Source organism: Eleutherodactylus coqui, chromosome 9, assembly GCF_035609145.1.
Source record: "Eleutherodactylus coqui strain aEleCoq1 chromosome 9, aEleCoq1.hap1, whole genome shotgun sequence".
NCBI classification, from domain to species: domain Eukaryota; kingdom Metazoa; phylum Chordata; class Amphibia; order Anura; family Eleutherodactylidae; genus Eleutherodactylus; species Eleutherodactylus coqui.
Window position 1 is genome coordinate 35,474,640 of NC_089845.1, and position 27,041 is coordinate 35,501,680.

At 43.0% G+C, this 27,041-nt stretch overlaps 1 protein-coding gene across 1 annotated transcript in view; it reads right to left on the reverse strand.

Moving 5' to 3' along the window:
• The window catches only part of LOC136578989 (dynein axonemal heavy chain 5-like), a 363,128-nt gene that overhangs the window by 161,197 nt on the left and 174,890 nt on the right, over positions 1 to 27,041 (reverse strand). Inside the window, exons 52-56 of the mRNA XM_066579223.1 lie at positions 17,958 to 18,164; positions 12,806 to 13,135; positions 9,525 to 9,731; positions 6,866 to 7,108; positions 1,313 to 1,467 (exon numbers count right to left, since the gene is read on the reverse strand). Coding sequence (XP_066435320.1) covers positions 1,313 to 1,467; positions 6,866 to 7,108; positions 9,525 to 9,731; positions 12,806 to 13,135; positions 17,958 to 18,164 — 1,142 coding nt within the window. The remainder of the gene's footprint in view (positions 1 to 1,312; positions 1,468 to 6,865; positions 7,109 to 9,524; positions 9,732 to 12,805; positions 13,136 to 17,957; positions 18,165 to 27,041) is intronic.

Here is a 27,041-nt window from a genome sequence, read left to right on the forward strand (position 1 = left end):
GAACCTTCCTTTCCGTTATACAGAAATTCTATGTATAATTGTAGCATAAACTTGTGTCATCATGGCACATGGAGCTTATACCATCCAAAAGGAATTAAATGTTATTTGGGAACTAACCCAAAATAGTGCTGCAAGAGATCTACTTCAATATTAGCTTTAGATGCGGATCATTCTGTTAGATCTTATAGTCCCTATTGCAGAATCATTATATTATTGGACGCTGGGCTCTCTAGAGCAGGGGTCCCCAAGTCCAGTCCTCAGGGACCGCCGACAGGTCATGTTTTCAGGATTTCCTCAGTGTTGCACAGGTGATGTAATTATTGTTGATGCCTCAGACATTGCCACAGGTGTTCTAACCATAGGATATCCTGAAAACATGACCTGTTGCTGATCCCTGAGGACTGAAGTTGGGGACCCCTGCTCTAGAGGATCTTCTAGTCCCCTAGGGTGCCCATCCAACCCTGCCCTTTAATATAAGCCAACATTTATTTTTTGTGTTTAGCTTGAGAAAATTGATAATTACAAAGATACAGGAGGTAGTCAAAAAGATGGATCCAGCCCTATATTTAAAATGTTAAGGTCCCATATTGTGACTACATAGTTGAATAGGAAGGCATGGATGTGTTATATGCTGTATGGCACACACCATCAATTTTGTGCTGTGGCTTCTGTAAGAGATAGAAAGGAAAACCCGATTGAAAAGCTGAGTAGCATGTGAGAAGCAGAAATCCACTTTCTGCTTCTCTCTAAGTCCCATGGGACTGCTGCTAGGACTGACATAAGAAGGCATACTCCAAGTGGCCTCCTTCTGCTATTAAAGGGGCAGATCATCCAAGAAGTCATCCCCCAGTCGTCTGTAGGAGATTCAGGTACCAATCTGCGTTAAGAGTTCTTGGAATGAACACAGGTCCAACGAGGCGATCACGCCAAATTCCATCCAACATTAAATTTCACATCGAAATTTGCATTGTCTTCTGATTGGGTCATACGCCTACTAGTAATCTGCATTGCATCACCATTGAATTGGCGCTTCACTGTTCACTAATATGCTCCTGCAATGATAGAGCCCGTCCTGAATTGCACTGCCAAATGGCTCCATGCATGTATTGTAGCAGGAGTGGGTCACTTCGAGTACGCTTTTCGTACTTCAGTCATAGCAGCGGTCCCACCAGACTTAGAGAGAAATGGAAAGCAGCTTTTTGCTTCTCACTTGTAGGAATGTTAAAAAATGCTATCTGAGGGTGTTTGGTAAGAGGACTCCAGTTCCTTACATCCCTTCTAAGTTTTACAATTGACGGTATCAAGCATTTACCTTGACAGAGTAATCTGGAAGCTTTGGTATCCAGCTATATAGGAAGCCAGTCTAGTCAAGCTTTGCTTTCCTGATCCGCCAACACCGACCAACAATGCATTTCCTTGTGGAGTCCGAATAATACGAGATATTTTTATAAGGTGAATCATTGCATCCTGTATAATAAGACAAGCAAACTTTAATTAATATCGAGTCCCTTATAGAACTCATACCCAATATTCCTATAATAATTCCCAGCATCATGGATTATGCCTACTAAGGACTTATTCACAGAGACGATTTACATGCATAGCAACAAGCAAGAAGAGCACCAATCCAGTCTAAATTGGTCCTAGTGGGCAAGGACCAAGGAATGCCCCAGACCTGAATACCAGGGCAATTCTCATAAGTTACTGTCCTACTGTCCCTCAGCCACGAAAAAACTCCAAAGCCAGCATCTCCTCGGCCATATTTTATTCAATCCCCAAATAACATACAAGCAACGACATTTCAGCTAAAGAGACGGGGTTCAGAAATGCTATCTTTTCTCCTTATGGAGAGCACCTGGACAGTCAGTTAGGAGACTCAAATGTCCATGCACGCTCCTCTGGGTAATATGCAAAGCAGCAAGATGGAGTCTCCTCACTCACCGTCTAAGTGCTCTCCATAAGGGCAAAAGGTAGAGTTTCTGACCCCCCGTCCCAGGCCTCTTACTAGCAAAACCAGACTCTTACTCTACACTGATAAAAGGCAAATACCCTGAAACAGCTGTCTGTACATGAAGTCTGGCTTTGCTTTTAATTCCCTGTCATTGTTACAAGGCTTGCATAAAGAGTCTGACTTTGGCTTGAAGGAATGCTACCTTCCAATAGGTGGCGCTATAGAAGTATTATTTCATCTCCCTTATTAGCTAAAGAGACTCTCCCAGATATACTGCATATTGGCGAAAGGTGTCTTATAAGCAGCGGTCAAAATATCGCTGCTTATAAGACACCTGGGAATTGAATGAAATATGGCTGAGGAGATACGGGCTTTGCATTTTTGTCTGGTTGAGAGGCGATTTTCATGCCCTTGGACTGTCTGTCTCTGCAACCGACTACACATGGACAGTACACTGTCAATGGGGCCATACAGACATCCATTTTTCATGGGTCATTGAAAGCAAAGCTAGAAAGGAATTGGGCCTCCTCCTGTTTTTGTTTTTTTTTTTGTCCGCGAGATTGTGTGAATGCGGAAAACTATGAAACACAATTTTGTAATAAATTCACTAATATAATACACAATACATATTTGCCCGATATCTTGTAGCTTTCAGTAAGCATTTGTTGAGCAAAAGACACCCAGAAACAGTCAAATCAATGGTTAAAAAAAACAACAAAAAAACCACAACAGTTGTTCTTCATGATGATAAAGAACATTGTTAAACCCCATAATGACGGCCCCTTTTAGACCCCAATGACCAACCAATTTCTCTTTTTTTTTTCATCATCACATTCTTAAAGCCATAATTTTTTATTTTTCCATTGACAGTCGTATGAGGACTTGTTTTTTTGCAGGACAAATTGTATTTATTAAAGGCATCATTTTGGGGTACTTATAATATACTATATAACTTATTAATTTTGGAAAAGGGGAATTGCATTCATCAGTAGTCTAAGACAGTACCTGTTTCTCTGACTGGCTAATCAAAGCAGCAGGTAGTACCTTAGACTAATGAGGCAAAACTAATGCACATTGTGCAGCAAGTAGTCAGAGAAGTGGGCGGCCATCTTTGTGCATCCAGGATTGGAAGATGGCTTGAAGTTGCCTTCTCAATAAAAGCAGCAGAAACTATTAGGAATTGACAAAGTCTATACAATATTGTATAACTTTTTATAGTACAAATGAATAAGGCTTATGTTTTGAAACCAGAATACTCCTTTAAACTCTCTTAAAAGGGCCCAGAAGTCTCACACAGCAGTATTTTGCATCAGTATGTGTAAGCCCAAACCAGGGGTGGGGCCCAAACCAGGGGTGGGGCCAAACCTAGGGGTGGGGCCAAAACACGGAGGAGGAGCAAGTGTTTCCATTTCTCTGTAGGTTCCACTCCCGGCTTTCGGTTAAAAATAGTGAACTAAAACGAACATCATACAAAGTATATCAGTAAATTACAGAAATGCAGCTTCATACAAAATGATATCACATAAAACCATTAAAACAGAGAACATTGACCATGATGAAATATCGAGGTCCACATGGAAAACTAAACACTACTTGAAGTGCTCATAAACATACCAATATTCCCCACATCGGTGTTTCATCGTAGACACTTTTCTCTGTTTTTAAGGTTTTATCACTTTTGTATGAACTAAAGATGCATTTCTGTACCTCCATCCTACAGTATGTATAGCGTGCCTCTTGTGTTAGGCATTGCTCGAGCACACAGGATATTATAGTCATTCAGTATAAGCCCAGATGTATTGATTTGTGCTCCTATTTCTGTATTTTTACAACTGCCGAAGCACAATACTGACCAAACGACACCTCCGCAGAAGTGGCCAGATTCATTTTTTTCATTTGAATTTCAATAAAGCTGCTCTGACAGATCTCTACTAAGAGAAAACAAATGTGGAGACAGAAAATCAATTGAGCTAAGCCATATGTAAGATTCAGCAGTAATTCTATAAATCTAGATTTCTTATTTATTTTCAGTCGGTGTGAACTCCAGGTTTGCAGAAAGTCTCATTTCAAGACTTAACGCTATGGTTCAACCCAGTTGGTGAAAATTTCAACTCTATTAACCGCTAACCAAACATTTACATGGCGATAACAATTGCTACAAACTATCCTATGTAGGGGCCTCTACACTGTAGCGATAGTCATTTAAGGGAATGGAGGCGGAGGGGGCCGGGGATCGCTCTGGTCCACTCAACTCAATTCACTGTGAACAGGCAGTCGCTCAAACAATGAATGATTCCTGTTTACATTGAGCGAGAAGACGCTCAGCTGTCCGTCAGTTTCACGCCCTGTGTGCTGCCATGTGTACACAAGCCAACAGTTGCCTAAAATAACTCATTTGAGTGATCAATCGGGTGACTATGGGCCCGTGTAAAGGTATCAATAGAATAAGATTGAGGTACTGCTCTGATACAATGGGGCAGATTTACTAATCCTGTCTAAAATTTAGTGTAAACTTAGATCAGTCAGTCTAAGAATGTGTCAAATATATATCAGTTGCTCATGCTGGAGAATGAACTTGGTGCATCTTTAGGGAATGTTCACACATTGTGCAACTTTCACAGCGGAAAATCCGCTCTATATTTTTGTGCGACTCCATATCAGAATCCATATGTGTTGCATGTAGATTCTAGCGCAGGTTTTTGAACAGATTTTGTTGCAGATTTCACCCCTCATTTGTGGATATGAAATCCACAGTGAAGATCCACAGCATAATTTGACATGCTGTGGAAATAAAATGCACACAAACAGGTCAATTTAGGCTTTATTTTACAACATGTGGATACATTTTCTTAAAATCTCATCTCCATTGCTTGTTCTGTAAAACACGGTTGATTTTTTGCATTCAGTTCCTCTACAAGGAATCCACATCATCTCCAGAAAGTGTGAACACTCGCCTAGATATCTCCTCTGACTTTATGCCACCTATTGGTTTATCTACTACTTTTGCAACTACATTTTGGCACATGATGTTGCATTAAGCCTACTTAATTCCAGGCAAGCTACTCCTCTTTGCTGTTAAGACCCGCTTTCTGTCATGTGAGGTTCAGCAAGTGTTTAAAACACATAATAAATGTGGTATAAGGTACGGGTGCCATTTTTTGGTGCAAATTGAGCCAGAATTCTGGCACATTTAGCTTAGTAAATACTCCCAAGTCTTTGTAACTCATAACAAAAATGAAGAAGTCAATCCAGCCAAAGGAGCTGTGAGAAACCAAATAGTTTGTCCAAGGATTGCCAATAATGTGTTGTATAACAGTTACATGGCACTCCCATGACAGATGCACAGGTAGGATTCCACTCCTTGTGATAAGTTTCAAGAAGAGTCCAACATTAAAAGGAATGCTCAAATAGATGAGAATTCCAAAAATGTCAAATTGTGATATTTCAGTCTGATTCCAAACTTTCCTCAAACCACCTGATTGCATCTGTAGATAGAATTGACGAAGAGTAGGATCAGATGCGTGAGAAATGTGTCTACTAGAGATGAGCGAGCATACTCGCTAAGGGCAATTACTCGATCGAGCATTGCCCTTAGCGAGTACCTGCCCGCTCGGAAGAAAAGGTTTGGCTGCTGGCGGCGGGGGAGAGCGGAGATCTCTCTCTCCCTCTCTCCCCCCCACTCACCCCCTGCTCACTGCCGCAACTCACCTCTCACCCACGCCGGCAGCCGAACCTTTTCTTCAGAGCGGGGAGATACTCGCTAAGGGCAATGCTCGATCGAGTAATCGCCCTTAGCAAGTATGCTCGCTCATCTGTAGTGTCTACCCAATGATACCTACAGATACAATACAATGGATTGAGGAAAGTCTTGGATCAGGTCGAAACATCACAATCTGGCATTTGTGGACTTCTTTCAATATATGTTTCATCTAATTTATGTTTGATATGTAAAGTACACAGAAAGGGAGACAATTTCAAATACGGTAGTGGAAATTTATTTCTACTGCATTTTATACACTGGTCTAAGTAATGAGAGTCCCGAAGTGAAGTGTGCCAAATCCATTACGAGGCGCACGTCTGCTCAGTCCGTGTAGCAGAATGTAGAACCCATGCCAGTTACCAGCTGGTGTAGATTTTAACTAGAATTCACACTAGCTTCTGCCGTAAACTGTAATAAGTCTGACAAGCTGTAGGAAGCCACATCCACTTTCAGAAAAGTTTTGACAGGGGCAGAGAAAGGTCAAAACAAAACATCATAAATTTTTGTGGAAGTACAACTTGTGCAAAAATGTGCAACTTTTTACAGCCATAATTCTGGCACAAGCTATTTAACAAATACCCCCATTGGCCTCCTACAGAGAGCTGGGTTGGATCCCGCTGCGAGAATTCTCCCAGCGGAATGCGAGCCGTGCCCCTGCAGTGACCACTGCGGCTCACCTGCTCCCGCGTCTCCTGCTCTGCTATGTGCCGGCTGCCACCCAGCTGGCACATGCGCAGAGCATAGCCGGCGTGTCACTAGTGACTTTTCTATGTGGGCCTCTGCAAGGCTCGCACAGAAATAGGACATGCGACAATTTGTTTACCGTGCGAGTTTTCACACGGTCAAATCATGGCTGTCTGCATAGAATTGCATAAACCAATGGCAGCGGGCACGGGTGGAAATTCTGCGGGAAATCCCGCCGCAGAATTTCTGCCTGCGTGCAGTAGGCCTTTGTCTCTTATTTGTAGCTTTGCGTAAAAATGTAATTAGTGAGATCCTTCTCCCAGATGTCCACTAAGGTTGCCTCAAAGTAAAATATTTTCTGCAGCTTTTAGAGAATTCAATCTGGGTTTGAAGACATTGACATCCGCAGCACACAGAGCCGCATTTGTGACGGTTAGATGAATTATTTACAAGTGCTGTCATCTCTTTACCTTGAAAAACACCAGATCCATTCTGGCTCCTCTGACGCTTTCATTGTACTGCTGCAGCAACAGATTGAGCCTGTCTGAGAGCTGCTCGAAGGAAGGAATAGGTTCATAGATTTTAGGGGCTTCCAGATCAGCATCATCTGGTTCATCTCCCGTTGCTTCTGGAGCGTCTCGTAAAAAGTCTACAAAGTAAGATTCTTTTGCCATGTGTTGCATTAGCTCTTGCCCATGGTCCTCTGCTGCGATCTTTAAGATAAGAAGATGATGAACAGTCTCAGGTTGCACACAAAAGCAGAGTAGAATCACAACTAAGCCCCAACACTAAAAGGCCCCAGAGGCCATACTGGTACCCAAGAAGAGATGGGCACAAGGATGAGCCAATTATCTTGTTATCTCTAGAAATAGATGCTTCATCTCAGAGTGCATTGAGATCCCATACAGCGTGCTATCCATCCTACATAGTAGTGCTGGTACAGTAATTGGTGGACGGTCGAGGTGACTGTTACAGGAGCTTCAAGCTGTGCCCCACAAACAAGTGTTGAAGTGAAGCACAAAGGAAAGCAAAAATATAAAATGATGTATTGTTGAATCCTACACTACTGTACAAATGACAGAAAGAAGCCGGCTCCATATAAAAGGAATCTGCTTTATTTCACACATATGAAATCCTATAGTAAATGTTACCATATGAAGCTATGCCCGCGTAAGACGCATTTCGGAAGTGACTCCTTCCTTGATCACAGCTGCCTGAACATCTAATTACTGCTTAAAATCAATACACAGACCAATCATCTACTTGCCATTTAAATGTGAAACTTGGGTGATTACAATGTAATCAGAGCAACCATATCATCAATAAATATAAAGCACGTTATTTTTAGAGTTCATACCTTTGGGCTGTCGTGTACCGAATTTCAATATCCAATACGCTTCTCTACTGAGAACAAATTTTCTCCAGTCTGCTCCACTGAAAGTTTTTTTTACCCCTTCGATACCAAAGAGTTGGAAGGTATTGGCAGAGCTGGCATGGCATTCCACAACATGTTTGGTAACACGCAAAGCATTTTTGTTATTTTTTTCAATGTTTTATATACAGGCTCCGTAATCCTGGTTGCACAATCCACAAGTTGAAAGCCAGGATTACGGTGCCTGTATATAAAACTGAAAAAAATAACAAAAATGCTTCGGGTGTTGCCAAACATGTTGTGGAATGCCATGCTAGCTGTGCCAATACCTTCCGATTCTGTGGTATCGAAGGGGTGAAAAAAACTTTCAGTGAAGACGACTGGAGAAAACTTGTTCTCAGTAGAGAAGCGCATTGGATATTGAAATTCGGCACACGGCAGCCCAAAGGTATGAACTCTAAAAGTGACTTGCTTTATATTTATTGATGATATGGTTGCCTTTATGTGGTTTAAATCTGAAGTGGTATACAAGTGCTGGTGATTATAATGTAAAGTAGATGATTGGTCCGTGTATGGATTTTAACCCTTTCCAATCCACTGTCTCACCTCTAAAGACATTATGATTTAAGGCTGTACAGCTCTGATGTTGGAAGACATCCGTCGGGGTTCTCTTACTGTATATTGCCAGCCTCTCTGCTGTCGGAGCCTATCCAACGTATCACCTCATGCAGTACTGGCTTTAGCCAGCAGAGTGCGCCGTTGTATAACGGCAGAAAAGAGTAAGCCCCCTAGGAAAACCAGGATACAAATTGGATTGGAAAGGGTAAAGAGGTAATCAGATGTTCAGGTTTCCGAAAATCGTCTTATGCGGACTTAGTAAAAGGTACCACATGATACCATGTGATTTAATATTTGTAAAATAATGAAGATTCCCCATAATACGGAGCTGCCTTCTTTCTGCTGTTTGCTCCATTGCCGAGTGACTCTCGGTTAGCCAGTGTACTCTGAAGGGTCATCAACTGTCATGTTACGGAATATTGTGAATCGGCAGCAGAGTGGAGTGGCAAATATTTACATTGTGTTATTGCATAAATGGAGGGGGGAAAAAATAAGATAAAAGTGACCTTTGAGAACTTTCAATATTTAATGATAACTTATACAACCCCCTTATTGTACAGCAAGCAGATGGTTGCAGTTCACACAGACAGCACTGTCCAAGGTGGGCCGAAGTCAAATGCCATAAAATGCAACCAGAATTAAAAGACATTAAACTATGATTATAAGTTATACTGTAATATAAGAATTGGAAGACACACATGACAACTATATGTCTATTAGCCCCTACTACTCTGTTCACAACTCTCTGTGGTTTCAATTATTGAAACCATGATGGAAACTGAACAGAACCCGTTATAGTCAGCAGGTTCCATCAGGTGCCACCAGTTTCCGTCCTTTTGACGAATGCGCAAAGTCATTTTTTTCTGTACTTCTGTTTCAAAATGGAACAGAGAAACGGAAATATAAAGAGAGTGTAAGTATGTCCGGTCTGTGATAGTTGGAGTCCTGATTTGGTGATCACATTGAGTGCAACGTATGAAGAACACTCCTTGGACTCCTAGAAATTCTGCAAAAATGATGCCCAACCACTAATTATAGAAGATGGACATCAAGCAATGATCCTTTAAGTATCTCGTGTCAGAGACAGACATGCCAAGGAGGTTATACCACAAAGAACTAGATAAATCAAGCATAATTACCTTCTGCATCATGTTCTCAAACCAGTCCTTGTCTTTCTGGTCAATAAACCTGTCTGCTATGACGCGTGTGCACTCATGCTGGAATAGCGCTACCAAGATGTCAGTACTGCTACAGATGTCAGATGTTACTGTTAATATTCCCTGCCAAATACGACTCAAATCTCGCAAGTTAAAGATGTAATGAAATTTCGCTGGGGTAGGCAGCATCTGCAGAACAAATCAAGATGAGCTCTTAGAAGAACAATTATCCATAATTAGCAATATGTACTGCGAGAAGACATCAATCTATTGAGTTAGGAGAGCCCTGACTTGTCTTCCATAGCTTGCCAAAAAGTGTCCTCATTTTATAGAATAGGGAAGGTGAATGTTATGCCCACCGTTATAGAAGGAATGGAGTAAGATATGTATAAGAACTGCAGGATGGAAATAGATACAAATGGTCTATCTGCTATTACAAGTTATCACCCATGTGGTCTATTGATTCGATGTTAAAGGGAACCTGTCACATTAACAATGCAGTGCAATCTGCAGACGACATGTTGGAGCAGGAGCAGCTGATATAGAGAGATACTGATATACAGGCCTGTAGAGAAAAAAAACTCAGCTTTTCTTGTCCTTTATTAATCTAAATCCCTGCTCATTGTAGGATTAGGAGTCCAGTGGGCGGTCCAACTTGGTGATTGACAGCCTTCCCTATGTGAGTGTGCATGCAGAGATAACTGTCAATCACTTTTAGGATCACGTACTGGACTCGGGGTATGTTTACATCGGGTGAAAATGATGCAGAATGTCCGCTGCAAAAATTCCGTGGCAAATTCTGCCACATTTCGGCATTCAAGAGAGTCAAAATCCTCACTGATGGTAAAGAATTTGACTTGAAATCAGCTGCACCCCCGCTGCTGATCTCAGAAGGTATAGCGCTCACCTCTGTTTAGGATGATTTAGTGATCCTGCATTGAGCAGGGGGTTGGCTCCGATGACTTTGGAGGTCCCTTCCAGCTCTACCATTCTATAATTCGCAGGCTTCGACTTTCCAGTTTATATCAGGATAGTTCAAGTATCCCATAATAATTACCTCACTGTGATTTGCTGCTTGATCTATTTGCCTCAGTAATAGATTTTCAGTGGCTTCTGTTATACTTGATGGTCTGATTTTATAATTGTTTTTCCCTCCATGTATCTCTACCCATAGAGACTCCACTTGTACATTTCCCTCCCATATATCTTCCCATAGAACTTTAAACAGGACTTTACATAAAAGCCAAACAACTCCCCCTTTCAAGTTTCTATGATCCCTTATGAACAGATTGTAACCCTGTAAATTCACCGCCCAGTCACAGCTTTCACCCAACCAGGTCTCCGTTACTCCCACTATGTCCTAGTTTTCCTCAGACATAATTACTTCTAGTTCATCAATCGTATTGGTTAGACTCTTAGCATTAATCACTGTACAGTTTAGAAAGTTTTGGTTAGTTTTTATATTAAGTGTATCCCTACTAACTATTCTGTCAGCTCTAACTAAGACATAGCATTGCAATAGTGCCTATAAAAGTAATAACAATACAGTCCCAGGAATGACTGTGCAATGACAACACTTCAAACTTTTAAGTTATCCTCATAATGTAAATCTATTTTTGCACATTAGTAAGTCATGTCAGTTAATCTAAAATAAATGTACAACTCCAATTCCAAAAAAGTTGTGCTGCTGTGTAAAATGTAAATAAATGTAAAAAATAAAAAAAAGAATGCAATGACTTGGAAATGTCATATATTTTATTCACAATAGAAGATAGAACACACATCAGAAGGGGAAAGGGAAACATTTTTCCATTTCATAAAAAAAAAAACAAAAAAAAAAAAAAACTTAGACATTGATGGCAGCAACACACCTCACAAAAGTTGGGGCGGCGCCGTGTCTACCATTGTGTAACATCCTCATCATCCACAGTCTGTAAACATCTGGGAATTGAGGAGACCAATTGCTGGAGTTTTGGGAGAGGAATGTTGTCCCATTCATGTCTGACATAGGATTATGCATCTGGTCTGATTCTTTGCTGGATTTTTTTGTTACATAATGCGCCAAATGTTTCCTATTGGTGAAAGGACTGGACTGCAGGCGGCCGGTTCCCCCCGGACTCTTCTTCTGTGAAGCCATGCTGTTGTGATGGGTGCAGTATGTGGTCTAGCATTGTCTTGCTGAATTATGGAAGGCCTTCCCTGAAAGAGACTTTGTCTGGGTGGGGCATATGTTGTTCCAACCTCTATATACAGCTCAACACTGATCGTGCCTTTCAAGGTGTATAAGCTACCCATGCCATAGGCACTACTGCAACCCTGTACCATCAGAGATGCAGGTCTTTGAACTAGCAAGCTAAATAGTCCCTTTCCTCAGGTCCACAGGAGACAGCGTCCGTGTTTTCCAAGAAGAAATTCAAATTTTGATTCATCTGACCACAGAATAATTTTCCATTTTGCCTCAGTCCATTTTAAATGAGCTTTGGCCCAGAGAAGATGCCAGCATTTCTGGAATATGTTGCATGATGCAGAGTTTACTTGCATTTGTTGATTTCACAACCAACTGTGTTTGCAGACAATGAGTTCTGGAAATATTGATGAACGCATGTAGTGATTTGCATTATACACTCATGCCTGTATTTAATGCAGTGACACCTGAGGGCCCGTAGATCTCCAGCATCCAATATTGACTATCGATCTTCTCCCTTGTGCACATGAATTTCTCCAGATTCTCTGAATCTTTTGATATTATGTACTGTAGATGGTGGGATAGTCAAAGTTGTTGAAGTTTTCGTAAATTGTTCCATCTTTTTAAGATGCAGTTTTTCCCAAATTGGTGAACTTTTGAAAATCTGAGAGACTCGGCCTCTCTAAAATGCTCTTTTTATACAGTCATGTGACTTAATAGAAAATTTACCGTCCAGCTGTTTTTCATTATTATTTATTACCACTTACTTTCCAGCATTTTGCTAACCCTGTCCCAACTTTTGTGGGATGTGTTGCTGTCAACAATTTCTAAATTAGTTTTTTTTTTTCAAATTAAATTGAAAAAATGTCTCCCTTTCCCCTTCTGATATCTTCTATTGTGAATAAAATATGGTGGGATGAGATTTCCAAATCATTGTAATCTTTTTTTCTTTACATTTTTACAGAGTCCCAACTTTTTGGGAATTGGGGTTCTAGAAAGTTTAAATGTATTCTACAAAAAAAAAAAACAACAACTGCTAATACAAATGCTTTATTAGGAAGGAGACGTCAACAGTTACCTTGATTTTAGTAGCTTGCCATACTTTGCGAGTTGTAGGTACCAGAGCAGAAGTCAGCTTGCAAACGTCCAGAGGAAATCCTCTCTGTTCACAGAAATAGCCATCGGCCACTGTACAGAATATCTTATCAATGGAAGAGTTGGATGGGAGAGTGCAGTTAAACACGGTGAACTGACGTTTCAGTCTTTGGGGGATGTCATTTCGACCACCTCCTGGGTGAATCATGGCCGCCACGAACTGGATGTCAACGATGCTGGTGAATTCTCCAGGTTTTTCCAGGTTGTAAAATCCTTTTTGTTCCATGAGTTGCCTTACAATTTCATTAGTGATCTATCAGCCCAACAGAAAAACAGAAAATTGACAATCAGTTGCACGTTGTAGGACCTCATGCTTCGAGTCATTAAGGCTGTAGTGTGATTTTGGTCAGTAAAAGCTGACCATTTTCTATGTGATTTCCATGCATCACTTTCTCTACTTTGCAGTTCCTGGTTCTTTAACCCCTTAATGACATGGCCTATTTTGGCGTTGAGGTCCAAATGATTTTTGGTATTTTTTCATCTCCATTTTTCAAAAGCCCTAACATTTTTATTTTTCCGTCGACGCGGCCGTATAAGGTCTTGTTTTTTACGTGACGAACTGTAGTTTTTATTCGTACCATTTTTGGCTACATTGACTGTATTGTAAAACTTTTATTATTTTTTTTTATGATAGCAGGGAGAGAAAACGCATCAATTCTGCCATAGATTTTTTTTTTACAGCGTTAATCATGCAGCATAAATGACACAATCCATTTTTTTCTGCGGGTCGGTATGGTTACAACGATACCAAAATTCTTATAATTTTTTTTTAGGTTTTTCCACTTTTCCACAATAAAAACCCTTTTTTTGGAAATTATTATTTTTTTCTAAACTCACTGCATTCAAAGTGCTATAAATTTTTTAATTTTCCATGGACGGAGCTCTCTAAGGGCTTAGTTTTTGCGAGACAACCTGTAGTTTTTATTGGTACCATTTTGGGCTACACACGGTTTTTTTTATCACTTTTATTGCGTTTTTTGGGAGGCAAAATGCTAAAAAAAATGGAAATTTTGTCTCAGTTTTTTAGCATTTTTAACGCCTTTTGCTGTGCAGGATAATAAAGGGTGTTCAATGTATTGTACGCTTTGTTTCGGACGCGTCAATTTTTTTTTATGCTAATATGAGAAAAAGCATAAAAAAGGGTTTTTTAACATTTTTATTTTTTGTACTTTATTTTGCTCTTATTTTTACACAATCTGTGTCCCTCTGAGGGACTTTTACTACAGCACTAATGATTGCTGCGATAAGGCATGGCAGGACTTCTCTCCTGCCATGCCTTATCGCTTATTACAGCAATCTAAGGCAATGGCAATACAGGACGCCGGTATCTGGCGCCCTGTTGCCATAGCAACCAGCCGGGCTCTTGCGATGTTATCGTGAGAGCCGGCTGGAGTCACAGAGGGAGCGTGCTCCCTTTGTGAACCCTTTCCCTGCCGCAATCTACTAAGATCGGACAGAACTAACGCAGGAAAATCGTCCATGGGAATACACACTAAATGTTTCATGGTATAAAATTCATTGATAACTTCTACTCTAGGCTTAGAGAAGTATAATAATGGCAATATCAGTATGTGCCTGGAAACACAATCTTTATTGATCTACTGATGTTTGCAAAGTTTGTTAAAAATTCAGAGTACAGACAGATACATAAAACTTTGCTACATACAGTAATATGCTCTTTTCTCCAGTTATCAGGCTCCTTTCCTTCCTTCACCTCCCCCGTAAACGGTTCACTCACTCTGAAAAACTGCTAAAAGCCATCTTGGTAAACCAGGCAGACCAACAGCTCAATGACAGGTCAGATTACTTGCTGACCATAGAAGGAGGTAAGAGGAGCTGAGTGAGGCCGTGACAGGCACACACAGACATGCTGCTACACTATTAGTGTCTCAAAGCTACTGGAGTCACATCTAGTCCACTCCATCCATGTTGTTGTTACTACTCCGAGTATGAGAGATAGTAATAGGGGAGCAGGATCTCCTCTTTTCTGTGTGTGCTGTCTACGGAGACATCATAGCAGCTAGTCTCCACCCACCAGCTCAGGGAAAACTAGAAATTACAGATAAAGCCTACAAAGGGGAAAATTGATGAAAATGCAGGATACAAGCCATAAAATGGTCAGAAATAGTGTTATCCCTACAGGTTGCACCTAAACCACAGAACGGATTATCCTTTATTGATATTTCTCAGTCAAGAACATGGCCATGACCTAACTAAGTGCGGAACTCATGATTCATCATGTACTAATAGTGGTATGGCTGATCGTCTAGTAGAGGAATCACGGCATGGACTTTAGATACAACTACCTAAATTACCTTATTACTTTATCATGCTAAAGTTATGATGTTTATATACATTAAGTCATTGATGGGATTAATCTGCTTACAAAAATAATGTTCTAGGAAATCTAATCCCAATATACTTGAGGTTTCCATGCTCCACTTCATTAATACAAACATTGTCCCCCTGATTACTCATCACATACTTGTATACTTTGGCAGCCTACTGCTACCATTAAAAGAACAATCGATATGTGGTTTCCGCTCACAGCAATATGGGCTATAAACCAGCTGTGCACCAGGCATGTGTGGCACTAAGGCTCTGCGCATATCAGATGTGGCTTCATCCTTTGCATGATGGAAACTGACGGCACCCAAGAGACCCCACTGACTGATAACGGGGTTCGTCAAGTTCCATCAAGCTGTAGTAGGCAAACCACAGAAAATCAGATACGTGTAAATATACCCTTACACGATTATATACAGATTGCCGCCTAGTGGTGGCAGCAGGCAGTCAAAATTGTATTTAGTGGAACGATGTTCTATATGGAAAAAAAAAATACGGAACACCTCGCCATTATCAAAGAGATTGGCAGAATGCAACAGTAGATCTACTTTACATGTTAGAAGGCTAATAAATGGGATTTTTTTCATTCATCTCAAAAAAAAATCTATAAGTGATCCATAGTGAACCATTAAGACTGCTTTTATGCGGGACGGAATATTCCACAATGCTGTTGCAGAACACGCCGTGCTGAGGAGTATCCAGCAGCAAAATCCAAACTGCCGATGAGCAGATGTGAATGCGGAATTAAACATGGCAAAATTCTGCATCAGAATCTGCAGTTAGCCGTGCGGATTTTGGTGCTGAATTCCAGGATGGCGTATTTTACAACACTGCTGCAGAACATTCTGTCCCGTGCGAAAGCACCTTAGGGCTCAGTCACACGGGCGTTTTTAACATGCGTTTTTCCACACGTCAAAAAATTTGCACTAGATAGAATCAATGCTTTTCAATAGCAGCGGTCACATGTGCGAATTTTGCATGCAGAAAAATGCCTGCGGCGAAAATTATAGGACACGGGTTCGCAGAATGTATGTAACAGCTGTGGCAGAGGAGCGCAATGTTCACCCATTGAATTCAATGGAGCCGGCAATACAGTGGCTCCATTGAAAGTAATGGGCTGCCGACAAGCGCTGCTGTGATTTTCGGGGAAGGACTTAAAATATAAGCCCTTCCCTAAAAATCAATCCAAAAATGTGTAAAAAAGAAATATATATACTCACCTCTCTTTAGCTGCCAGGGCTCAGTCGCATCCAGCCAGCTCTTCTGCTGCACTGCTCTGAGGATTTTTCAGCAGGCAGGGATTTAAAATGAAAGGGCTGCCTCTGATTGGCTGAATGTAGGGACCAATCAGAGGCAGCTCTCAGCTGTCATTCAATAGCTGAGAGCTGCCTCTAATTGGTCACAGTGCTCAGCCAATCAGAGGCAGCCCATTCAGCAGGCGGAGATTTTAAATGCCTGCCTGCTGAATACTACGTAGAGCAGTTCAGGAGAAGAGCCGGCTGGACGCTACTGAATACATTCAAAAATTTGTGCGTCAAAACGCCTGTGTGACTGAGCCCTTAGGGTGTATTCCCATGACAGGTAGTGACCCCCACAGTCATAAAGCGAAGATAGCTGGCATTTTACCCTGATTTCCTCCGGTTTTGTGATGTGGTTATCAGCTGGGCGGCTTTTACAGGTGAAACAATTTGCACACCTCCCCATCGACTTCTATGGGGACCTTTGGTGCCTAAATACGCAGGAAAATAAAACCGGTTCTATTTTTTTTTTGTGAGACTGAAATGCACACAGAATACAGAAATGTAAATGAACCCATGGATATCACTGGGGTCTATTTCTGCGTATGACGTGAGCATGTATGCATACAGATACTCACAAATCTCGTGTGAATATGAAGGCCATTCTTTCGAATGGGGTCATATACATGAGTGATGTTTTCCTGCACCACTTGCTTTAAAAATTTGTGGCATGCTCTAAATTTTTGCGTTCCTCGTAACGCATCACCCATTGATTCCAATGGGAGCTTTAATGCCTCGCATGACTTTCGCATTTCGTGTGATGTGCATACCAGTGCAATGCGAGGTTTTCCATTGAAAGCAATGGCAAACACTTCCGATCCTCTATCACGCGTGAACGTCACAGATGAGATGCAAGGTGTTTTTGCCTAAAAAACACCTCACATCTACAGGTAAATTGCACGTTCACGAATGCGATATCGGGCCGAGTCTGAAGGCCTGATATAACGCTTGCCTGTGTGTAGGTAGGCGTAGGCCAGATTCACACAAGCGTATTTGCATGTGCAATATGAAGAAAATAGAACCAATTCATTTCAATGGGTTTTTTCACATGCGTGTATTTTGCATGCACATTTTCTATTTCCTTGCACATTTCTCTCTCACTCTCCTCCCCACTCCCCCTCGCTGCCCTTTGCTGCCTCCACGCCTGTCGAATCTTCAGGGAGGAGCCAGCAGGTATTCGAAAAAGGCGATGCTCTCGAGTATATCGCCTTACCGAGTATGCTCACTCATCTCTAATCACCTCCAACTGCCCAGCAACGGGTCATATAATTCTTCATTGGTATGGCGTAATAAGCTTTATGCATATTTACAGGCTACTCCATACCAACTAGAAGTCGCCAAATCAAACTCCGACCAAGGTGGTATTGGCAAGCAAAGAAGCCATCAAGACATAATGATGTAACATCTACTTCTATGTGATGAGACCCTTACCTGATCCCCCCATTCATTAATCACAGGCATATTGATATCATCAACGAAAACCGTCATTTTCTTCCCAGCGGGAGGACCATATGTAGTCCCCATTCTTTTATCGATGTAACTTTCAATGCTTCTCTGGAACATGTTGGGAAGCGTGGCGGAGGAGAAGTTCAGGGACTTTGTGATGTGGAATTCTGGGTCATATTTGCCGGTGTAGCCCTTAAAGAGAACAGAGACATAGCATTAAAACTCACAAACAGCCATTGATCAGTGCGGTGAAGACCATCCAACACCGTGATGTACACGGCTTGCATAGTATGTGGCTGAAAATGCTAATATCAAGGCCCGCAGCTGAGCCTTCATAATGTCCCCCCTTTATGACGCCTCGGGATGGCCTCCAGCGAAGAGAGCGGCGTCAGCTGGCCTGTGCAACACAACAGGTTTACTTAACTGGAGTCGATTTCTTCACACACAGAGATTTGTGCCAGATGGCTGTAAGATGTATTTTTGGATTAAGACAAAGCCAAGGAAAGCTTCCAGAAGAGCTCGGGTGCCAGGAGGAGACGGCAGTACTTTGCTTCTAGTGAAAAGTTTTGCAGCCAAAGAATCAGTAGAAGTTGTTTGCGGTAAACATGAAACCAAAGTGGTGTGATCTCCCTGCAGTGTTGTCCCTGGGGTCCCGGTCATTAACTATACGTAGCGCAAATGCTGAAGTCCTGGAAGTCGTACTCTATATCACGCAGGAAGGGAGGGGTATCATCTCTCCTTAAGGAGAGCACCTAGGAGGTGAGGAGACTTATAAGGCCATGCATGCTCCTCTGGGATATATATGCAAATAAGGGAGGTGGAACAATACCTCTGCAGCGCCACCTATTGGATGGCAGCATTCCTGCAAATCAATGTCCGATCCTTTATACAGGTTGCAGTATTGTCTTAGGGCTCACACCCACTGGCATTTTTATTTTTTGCACTGCGAGAGCGAGTGAAAACACTCGCCTCGAAACGCAAGAAAAACGCTGCAATATCGCCAGCGTACGCAATGGGGCCAGCGGCGGCAGCGCTAGCCCCACTGAAAACATAGGGAGAATACCGTGGACTTCTGCCACAGCTGTAACAGTTTCCCTCCTCCCCGCGGGGACCGTGGGAACTAGGGAATCCTCTGCCACCGCTGTCACAGCTATGGCAAAAGTCCAGGATGCTATCCCATTGCTTTCAATGGGGTTGGCACTGCTGCCGGCCCCACTAAGAGCAGTGGTTTTGTGGCAAACCCCCGCAGCATGGTTTTCGAGGGGAAGGGCTTGAAACATAAACCCTTACCTGAAAATTATCCCTAGCTGGTTAAAAAAACTGAAAAAAAATCTTTACTCACTTCTCTGCCGCTCAGACACATCCTCCGGCGGGCTCCCCTGCACTGCTGTCCAGCACTTTTAGCAGACGGGGATTCATTGATGAATAGCTAGGCACTGTTTGTAATTGGCTGAGCGCTCAGCCAACCAGCACAGCACTGAAAGTGCTGGACAGCAGTGCAGGGCAGCCAGCCGGAGGACGTGTCTGAGCGGCGGAGAGGTGAGTAAAGATTTTTTGCTTTTTTAACCAGCTTGGGATTATTTTCAGGGAAGGTCTTATATTTAAAGCCCTTCCCCGAAAATCATTCTGCAGGGGTTGCCACAAAACCACTGCTTTCAATGGGGCCGGCAGCAGCACTGACCCCATTGAAAGCAATGGGATAGCATCCTGGACTGCTGTCACAGCTGTGGCAGAAGTCCGCGGTATTCTCCCTATGTTTTCAACGGGGCTCGCGCTGCTGCCGTTGGCCCTATTGAAAATACTGAGCGATATAGCAGATTTATTCTCTGCGATGCGAAGCTCTGCTGAAACATAGCAAATGAGTGTGAAACCACTGAGAAAAAAAAATTAAAAATCGCAAGTGGGTGTGAGCCCTTAATCATTACTGGGAACCTTGCTTTAGTTACAAGAACATTCTTTTTTTGCTACGGCGGATCATTAAAGTCACAGAGCAATTAAGTAGTTATTGTAACTCATCAAAATATAAAATACATAGGTAAATATCAGACATTATGATATTTGTATAGATTTGCAAACACTCCTTGGTTTTAAGGCTTTTCCAATTGGGCTTGCTTAACAATCCCACCAAATTCCCAGTGACTCCCCTGCAGTGTCAGAGCATGTATCCCCCTCTGCCGCATCACAAGTCCATCAGCAGAATGTAGACCGCGGTTTACAACAGCCCGAACATTGCCTGTGGCCAGAACATAGCCGGTGCCTTCTGACAGGCTGCAAGGAAATCTGCCTGTGGAAATCCTGGAAATCTGCCGGTGGCCTCGTCCATGTATAATCAGCATCACTCTCGCTGATAATGGACTTCTATTACGGGATTACTAGAATGCTCTGCTGCATTGCAAAAGCAAATGTACAGTAAATGTAAATTTAGGATTCATTGTAGGTCTGCGCTATTACTTTATTAGTATAACATAATTACAGGAACTCTGGCTAATCTGGTGCATTGTGTTGGGGTCTCTTTTCATGCTCTTTGTATCCCTGTGTCATACACCGCCTTTAGGTCCTGCATTAGGTTTAGCGTTGTGTGCCTTGCTGATAAACTAGTGTAAGAATACAGTACCAAATATGCCCACTAGGGTTTTTTTGGACAGGTTTGTGTGGAAATCGGTGGCAGGCAAGGGGTAATTAGTCAGCCAACACCTGGGTGAGAGCAGAATAGAAAAGCTCAGGAGTTCCTAGACTCAGAGTCCCTGAGGGTGATCTCACGCCGGATGGAATTAGTCCGTGAGGACATTTCTGCGTCCAAGTGTTATCCCTATGGGGCTTGAATTCCACATTTGTCGTAATTTTCTCATCTTTACTTTAAAGTCGCAAGATCAAATTTTGCAACTTTTCAGCTGTGGAATTAAAGGGGTTGTCCCGCGGCGAAACGTTTTTTTTTTTTTTTTCAACCCCCCCCCCCCCCCCCGTTCGGCGCGAGACAACCCCGATGCAGGGACCTAAAGAAAAATCCGCACAGCGCTTACCTGAATCCCCGCGCTCCGGTGACTTCTTACTTACCGGCTGAAGATGGCCGCCGGCATCTTCTCCCTCGGTGGACCACAGGGCTTCTGTGCGGTCCATTGCCGATTCCAGCCTCCTGATTGGCTGGAATCGGCACGTGACGGGGCGGAGCTACACGGAGCCCCATTGAGATAAGAAGAAGACCCGGACTGCGCAAGCGCGGCTAATTTGGCCATTAGACGGCGAAAATTAGTCGGCTCCATGGAAACGAGGACGCTAGCAACGGAGCAGGTAAGTGAAAAACTTCTTATAACTTCTGTATGGCTCATAATTAATGCACAATGTACATTACAAGGTGCATTAATATGGCCATACAGAAGTGTATAGACCCACTTGCTGCCGCGGGACAACCCCTTTAAGGACGTCTTGCAGACTAACAGAGAGGAGATGGAACTCTGCAACTAAAGTCTGCGCAAAAGAACGCAAGACATTCCATAAGACTGCAGCAAAATCCACAGTAGTTGACAAAATCGGCATCTGCGCTGCGTCCTGCCGACTAATTCCGTCCCGTGTGAAAGCACCCTCAGAGGTCCATTTGGAGATCACCGAGGAGAGCACCTGCTGGTCTGGAGGGCCGGGAACCTGACAGGGGTGGTCCGCCCCGACACGGAGACCCCGCATGATGTGACATTAATAAACTGTGTTATGTGGAGGCTCCAGGCCGGATAGCCCTGCATGAGTCAGTAGCCGACCGGCTAGGTTTTGTGTTCAGTCATGTGCACTGTGATGCTACACAATGGTGTGAAGTCTGCGTGATTTGATGATTCTCTGCAAATTAACGTTGGAATACCAGTTTTTACTAAAATTTTGTTCTGGACACCCCTCTGTTGTGCTGCCCCCATCTAGTGGAGGAAACATGGCGATCCGTGAGCTCAATTCTCCCAAACTATCACACTAGGTTTACCTGCTGTCCCATGCAAAACCACAGATGATCCATTATAAGAACATGATGAACTGTGTCAAATGTCAGATGATGCTCCATTCACACAAATGTCATGTTGGCCGTTAACAACCGATCCCTGACAGTTATGAGGAATCTGCTTCAACTCGGTCATAGTGAAACCCATTGACTTATAATGGAGTCTGCCAAGTTTCTGTTGTGTGTCTTGTATTTTTGACAGCAAGTATAGAGATGACTAGATGACCAATTGATCATTAGGTGGGTTATTATACTTAATACAGGATATTAAAGAGCGTGAATGTCTAGGAAGACAAACAAAAATCCTATTTCTGAAGGGACAGCTAGGATGGGGTTCACAAAGTATCGGTGAGTTCAGCTCTTCCTTAGTATCTCAGACACCCATTCTGTCGAAGGACATTAAGTTTAAAATATAGGGGGACATACACAAAATATTTTACACCAATTTCTGGCATAAAAAAAAAGACACAAACGTTTGCACAAGTGGGGATCTGCACAAAAATTTGCAACTTTTTGCCAATTTTAAGGGGGCGTGGCTTGTCAGGAAGGAGTGTGGACCCCCAAGCCCAACACATTCATGTATAATTGGAAGCAGAAACCGATCTGGTGTACTTTTCTGATCAGACACAGAAGTGCCGAGATACACCTAATAAAAGAAGCGCATCTTCATGTATTGGGCGTATTGTCTGCCAGCGGAAACATTATTAACTCCGGGCTTTGAAATGCCAATCTTAATAAGCTTCTCCCATAATGTCTCCTTTTGCCTGTACTAGTCTGTGTATATCTTCATTACTTTCATGTAACTGAGAGCAAAAGCGAAGAACAGGGGAAATAACAGTAAGTGTTACTCTACTCATGTGCCGCACGCTCCTTGTCATTCTTATATCTGCTAGTTCTTCAAGAGTTTCTGGGCTTATTATACACTATAGTACTATCCAAAATCGACGCTCCGTCCTGAACACAGCCGGAAACATGACATTTATATATTACAGTGTACTAGGCTCAATTCACAAAAGAACCAATGATTTGCATGTCTCAGTAGACTTAGTGCACCAACTGGGACCACCAGAGATACTTTTAATTTACATATCTAATTTGCCACTATTTCCCAATTCGTGGATTTTTTGAGGAGCAACATCAGTGAAAGTTTATGCTGTGCATAGCTGAAACCAGGCAACAACATGGCAGTGCTCACATATCTGAGACTACATAGTAACGACAAAACGGCTCTGTGAAGTCCTATATGAGTAATATGTAAGTCATTCCATCCTAGAAAAACAGCTTAAAAGGAGGTCAGCCCATGATTATATATTAATTTAGGGCCAGCTCACATCCTGTTCCGGCCCCCATCCCTGGGTTCCATCATTGGGTTCCATCTGGATTGCCAAAAATAGCATCAGACAGGAACCTGGATGGAACCGGTATTATTGTATCTGGTCACCACCAGAAGTGTGGGGGGTGACAAGATACAGGCTGCTTGACAGCCTGGCCACACCCCCAGTTTGTAATTGACTGCAGTGCTGCCTCCCACTGCTTGGGCTCTCAGGTCCTGGCAGTCACTAAGACCAACAGGGAAGGCCCTGTCACGACCAGATACGAAGCCATGGTGCCGGCAGGGAAGCAGCGGCGGACACTGAGGGAGCGGCAGACAGGCATCGGGCACTGTACACCACACCACTGGGTGTCAGTGAGGAAGGGGGACAGGGAAGCTGTGGGGAAGGCTGGAGCGGAGCGTGGACACTCCTGTAAGAGTAGCCGATGCCGCTTCCTCACTGTCAGGCGCCGCTGTCTGGTCCCACATGCTCCCAGTGCAGGAAGGCCGGCAGGGAAGCCGATGTTGCCGCCGGCTACAAAGATGAAGCCGCTGTTACTCACTGCCAGGACCTGAGAGCCCAAGCAAGGGGAGGCAGCCCTGCAACCAATTACAAACTGGGGGTGTGGCCGGGCTGTCAAGCAGCCTGTATCTTCTCTCCACCCACACTTCTAGTGGTGACAAGGTATAATAATACCGATGGAACCATAGGCTTCCATAACATAAAACAAAGGCCAATAAGCTCTCAGTTTGCACAGGCTTCTGTTCCTTACCAGCATTTGTGCCAAAGAAAATAGTCAATAAAAAAAGGGGGGAGGGAGAGAAGATATGGCATGTAAATACAGTGCAAACCAGCACATATATCTGCCTCCTATATAAGGGAAAATGTGTATTCTATATAATTAGATAAGAAAGAACTAAACAAAAGTTTGAAAAAATCTCATAAGTAAGCAGTGTAGGGAAACTGGGGGATTTCTGGAAGGAGGTCCAAGGTTGCCGCAAGGTTGAAAAGATAGTTTTTCATGTTTTGTGCCAGTTCCTCTAACTGCCTTCCAATAGGTGGCACTGAGGAGGGATTATTTCATCTCCCTTATTTGCAGTTCCTCCTTTCTCATACTGTATTAACGGCTGGATCCTGGATTTATTTTTCTTACAAAAAGTTTTTTTCTATTTATTGGTAGCATAAGCCTAATTTATTAAATAAGGTATATTGGACGACAGGAAAATGTAAAGCACATTTAGAAATACTCTGCACAAATACAGTTATGTGTAACCCATCTGCGTACCAGAAAAATATTTGGAAATGTTAAAATATCAGGTGAAGGTAAAAACTAAGGCTGCTCTATATATGCTTAAGAAGTTTGGGATCAGTTTCATCTGGTGACAGTAGTGGTCAAAACAACTATGAAAAAGCTAATTGATACAATGCTGTTCACATGTCCTGTATCAGTTACACAAATGCTGAGCTTTTAAATGTAATTATTTTGGTTTTGTTCCTAATTTCATGTAGATTTCAGATTATTTTACACAATTTAAATATCTTTTAAAACTCATGAGTTATTTCAATATCACATATTTATTATATATACACATACATACACACACATATTATATATACACATATAGCTTTTTCCCATCATTTTGCAAAGTGACAACAGAAATGAGAGAAATCTTAAAACTTAAAATTTTGCATTGACATAAGTATTCACACCCTGTACTCAGGGCTTAGTTGAAGCACCTTTGGCAGCGGTTACCGGTACATCCTCCAGACTTTTTGGTATGATGCCACAATGTTTGCACAGCTGAATCTAGCGATTTTCTGCCAATCTTCTCTGCAGATCCCTCAAGGTCTGTCAGGTTGGATGGGGGCCGTCTGTGGACGGCCCTTTTCAAGTCTCTCCAGAGATGTTTGTTTGGGTTCAGGTCAAGGCTTTGACTGAGTCACTCAAGGACATTCACAGAGTTGTCCCCAAACCACTCCTGCGTTGTCCTGGCAATGTGCTTAGAGTCATTGTCTTGTTGGAAGATGTACTTTCTGCCCAGTCTGAGGTCTCTTGCAATTTGGATCAGGTTTTCATTAAGAATATCTCTGTACTTTGCTCCATTCAGCTTTCCGGCAACCCTGACCGGTCTCCTTGTCCGACCCGCTAAAAAACACCACCATAACATGATGTTCCACAACCAGGCTTCACTGTACGGAAGGTATTGGGCAGGTGATGAGCGGCGCCTGGTTTCCTCCAGACATAACACATAGAATTAAGGCCAATCTTGGTTTAATTAGGCCAGAAAATATTTTTTTCACAGTCTGAGAGTCCTTTAGGTCATTTTTGGCGATCTCCAGGTGGCTTTTATGTGTCTTTTCGGAGGAGAGGCATCCTTCTGGCCCCTCCGCCATAAAGCCAAAATTGGTGGAGGCTGCAGTGATGGTTGACCTTCTGGAAGTTTCTTCCATCTGCACACAGGATCTCTGGACCTCAGCTACAGTGACTATTGGGTTCTTGGTCACCTCTCTTACCAAGACCCTTTTCCCCTTATTACTTAGTTTAGTGGGTCGGCCGGCTCTGAGAAGTGCCCTGGGTGTTCTAAAATTCTTCCATTTAGGAATCATGGAGGCCGCTGAGCTCTTGGGAACTTTAAGCAGAGCAGATTTTTTTTTTTAGCTTTTTCCAGATCTGTGCCTCCACACAATCCTGTCTCTGTGCTCTTTAGGCAGTTTTATTTTCCGCCACATGGCTTGGTTTTGGCTCATATATGCATTGTGAGCTGCGAGACCTTATATAAACAGGGAGTATTTTTTTTAATTATGTCCAATCAACTGAATTTCCCACAGGTGACTCCTGCTAGGACTGGCCGGGGCAGATGGACAGGGGATCCCTACTCCAGCCCTCTCCCGTGTCCCTACCTACTTGCCCCCCTGGGCTAGGCCCCAAGGCGACAACTGGGCCACGGTCCCTGCGCTGCACTAGTGACAGGGTTGCCAACAGGAGGAGGGACAGGGCGACCAGCAGATGGGCACCACGTAACCAACGGGAGCTACAAATGGGCAAACCAGAGAGTAGTCGTAAACAAGCAAGGTCAAAACCGGAAAACACATCCGGAGTACAGGAGGGCAAAAACAGAAGCAGAGTCAGGTGAAAAGCTGAAGTCAAACACAAGAGAGTCAGGTCAATAAATGCAGGTGTAGGCTGAACGAAACAGAACCAAACACTGGCAATCAGAGTCTGGGCCAGCTAGGTGTATATACAGAACTCCCAGCCCAAAGGGGCGGGCAGAAGTCACATGACGCCCAGGGGGAATCATAAAGCTGCTTCCCCCCGACGGCGCGCACCAACCTGAGCACCGCGCGGCCGACTAGCGGACAGGCGTGCCTGTGCACGATGTGGGGCGCGTCGCCGGCTGCCGCGACCAACCACCAGAGTGGGAGGCCCCTAGACAGAGCCAACAACCCGGGTCCCGCAGCGCCAGGACGAGAAGCCCGTACCTAACAGACAAAGGCGCCCCCAGTGGTAACCCCATATATAACAACTCCAATCAAGGTGTAGAAACATGTCAAAGATGATCAAGAGAAATGGGAGGCCCCCAAAGCTAAATTTCAAGCATCATATCAAACGGTGTGAATACTTCAATGCAAATTGTTAGTTTTTCATTTTAAAACATTTACAAAGATCTCTAACATTCTGTTCTCGCTTTGTCATTCTAGGGTATGGAGTGCAGAAAGATGCGGGAAAGTTTATAATGTCAGTTAATTTGCACAAGGCCATACCATAACAAAAAGTGAGAG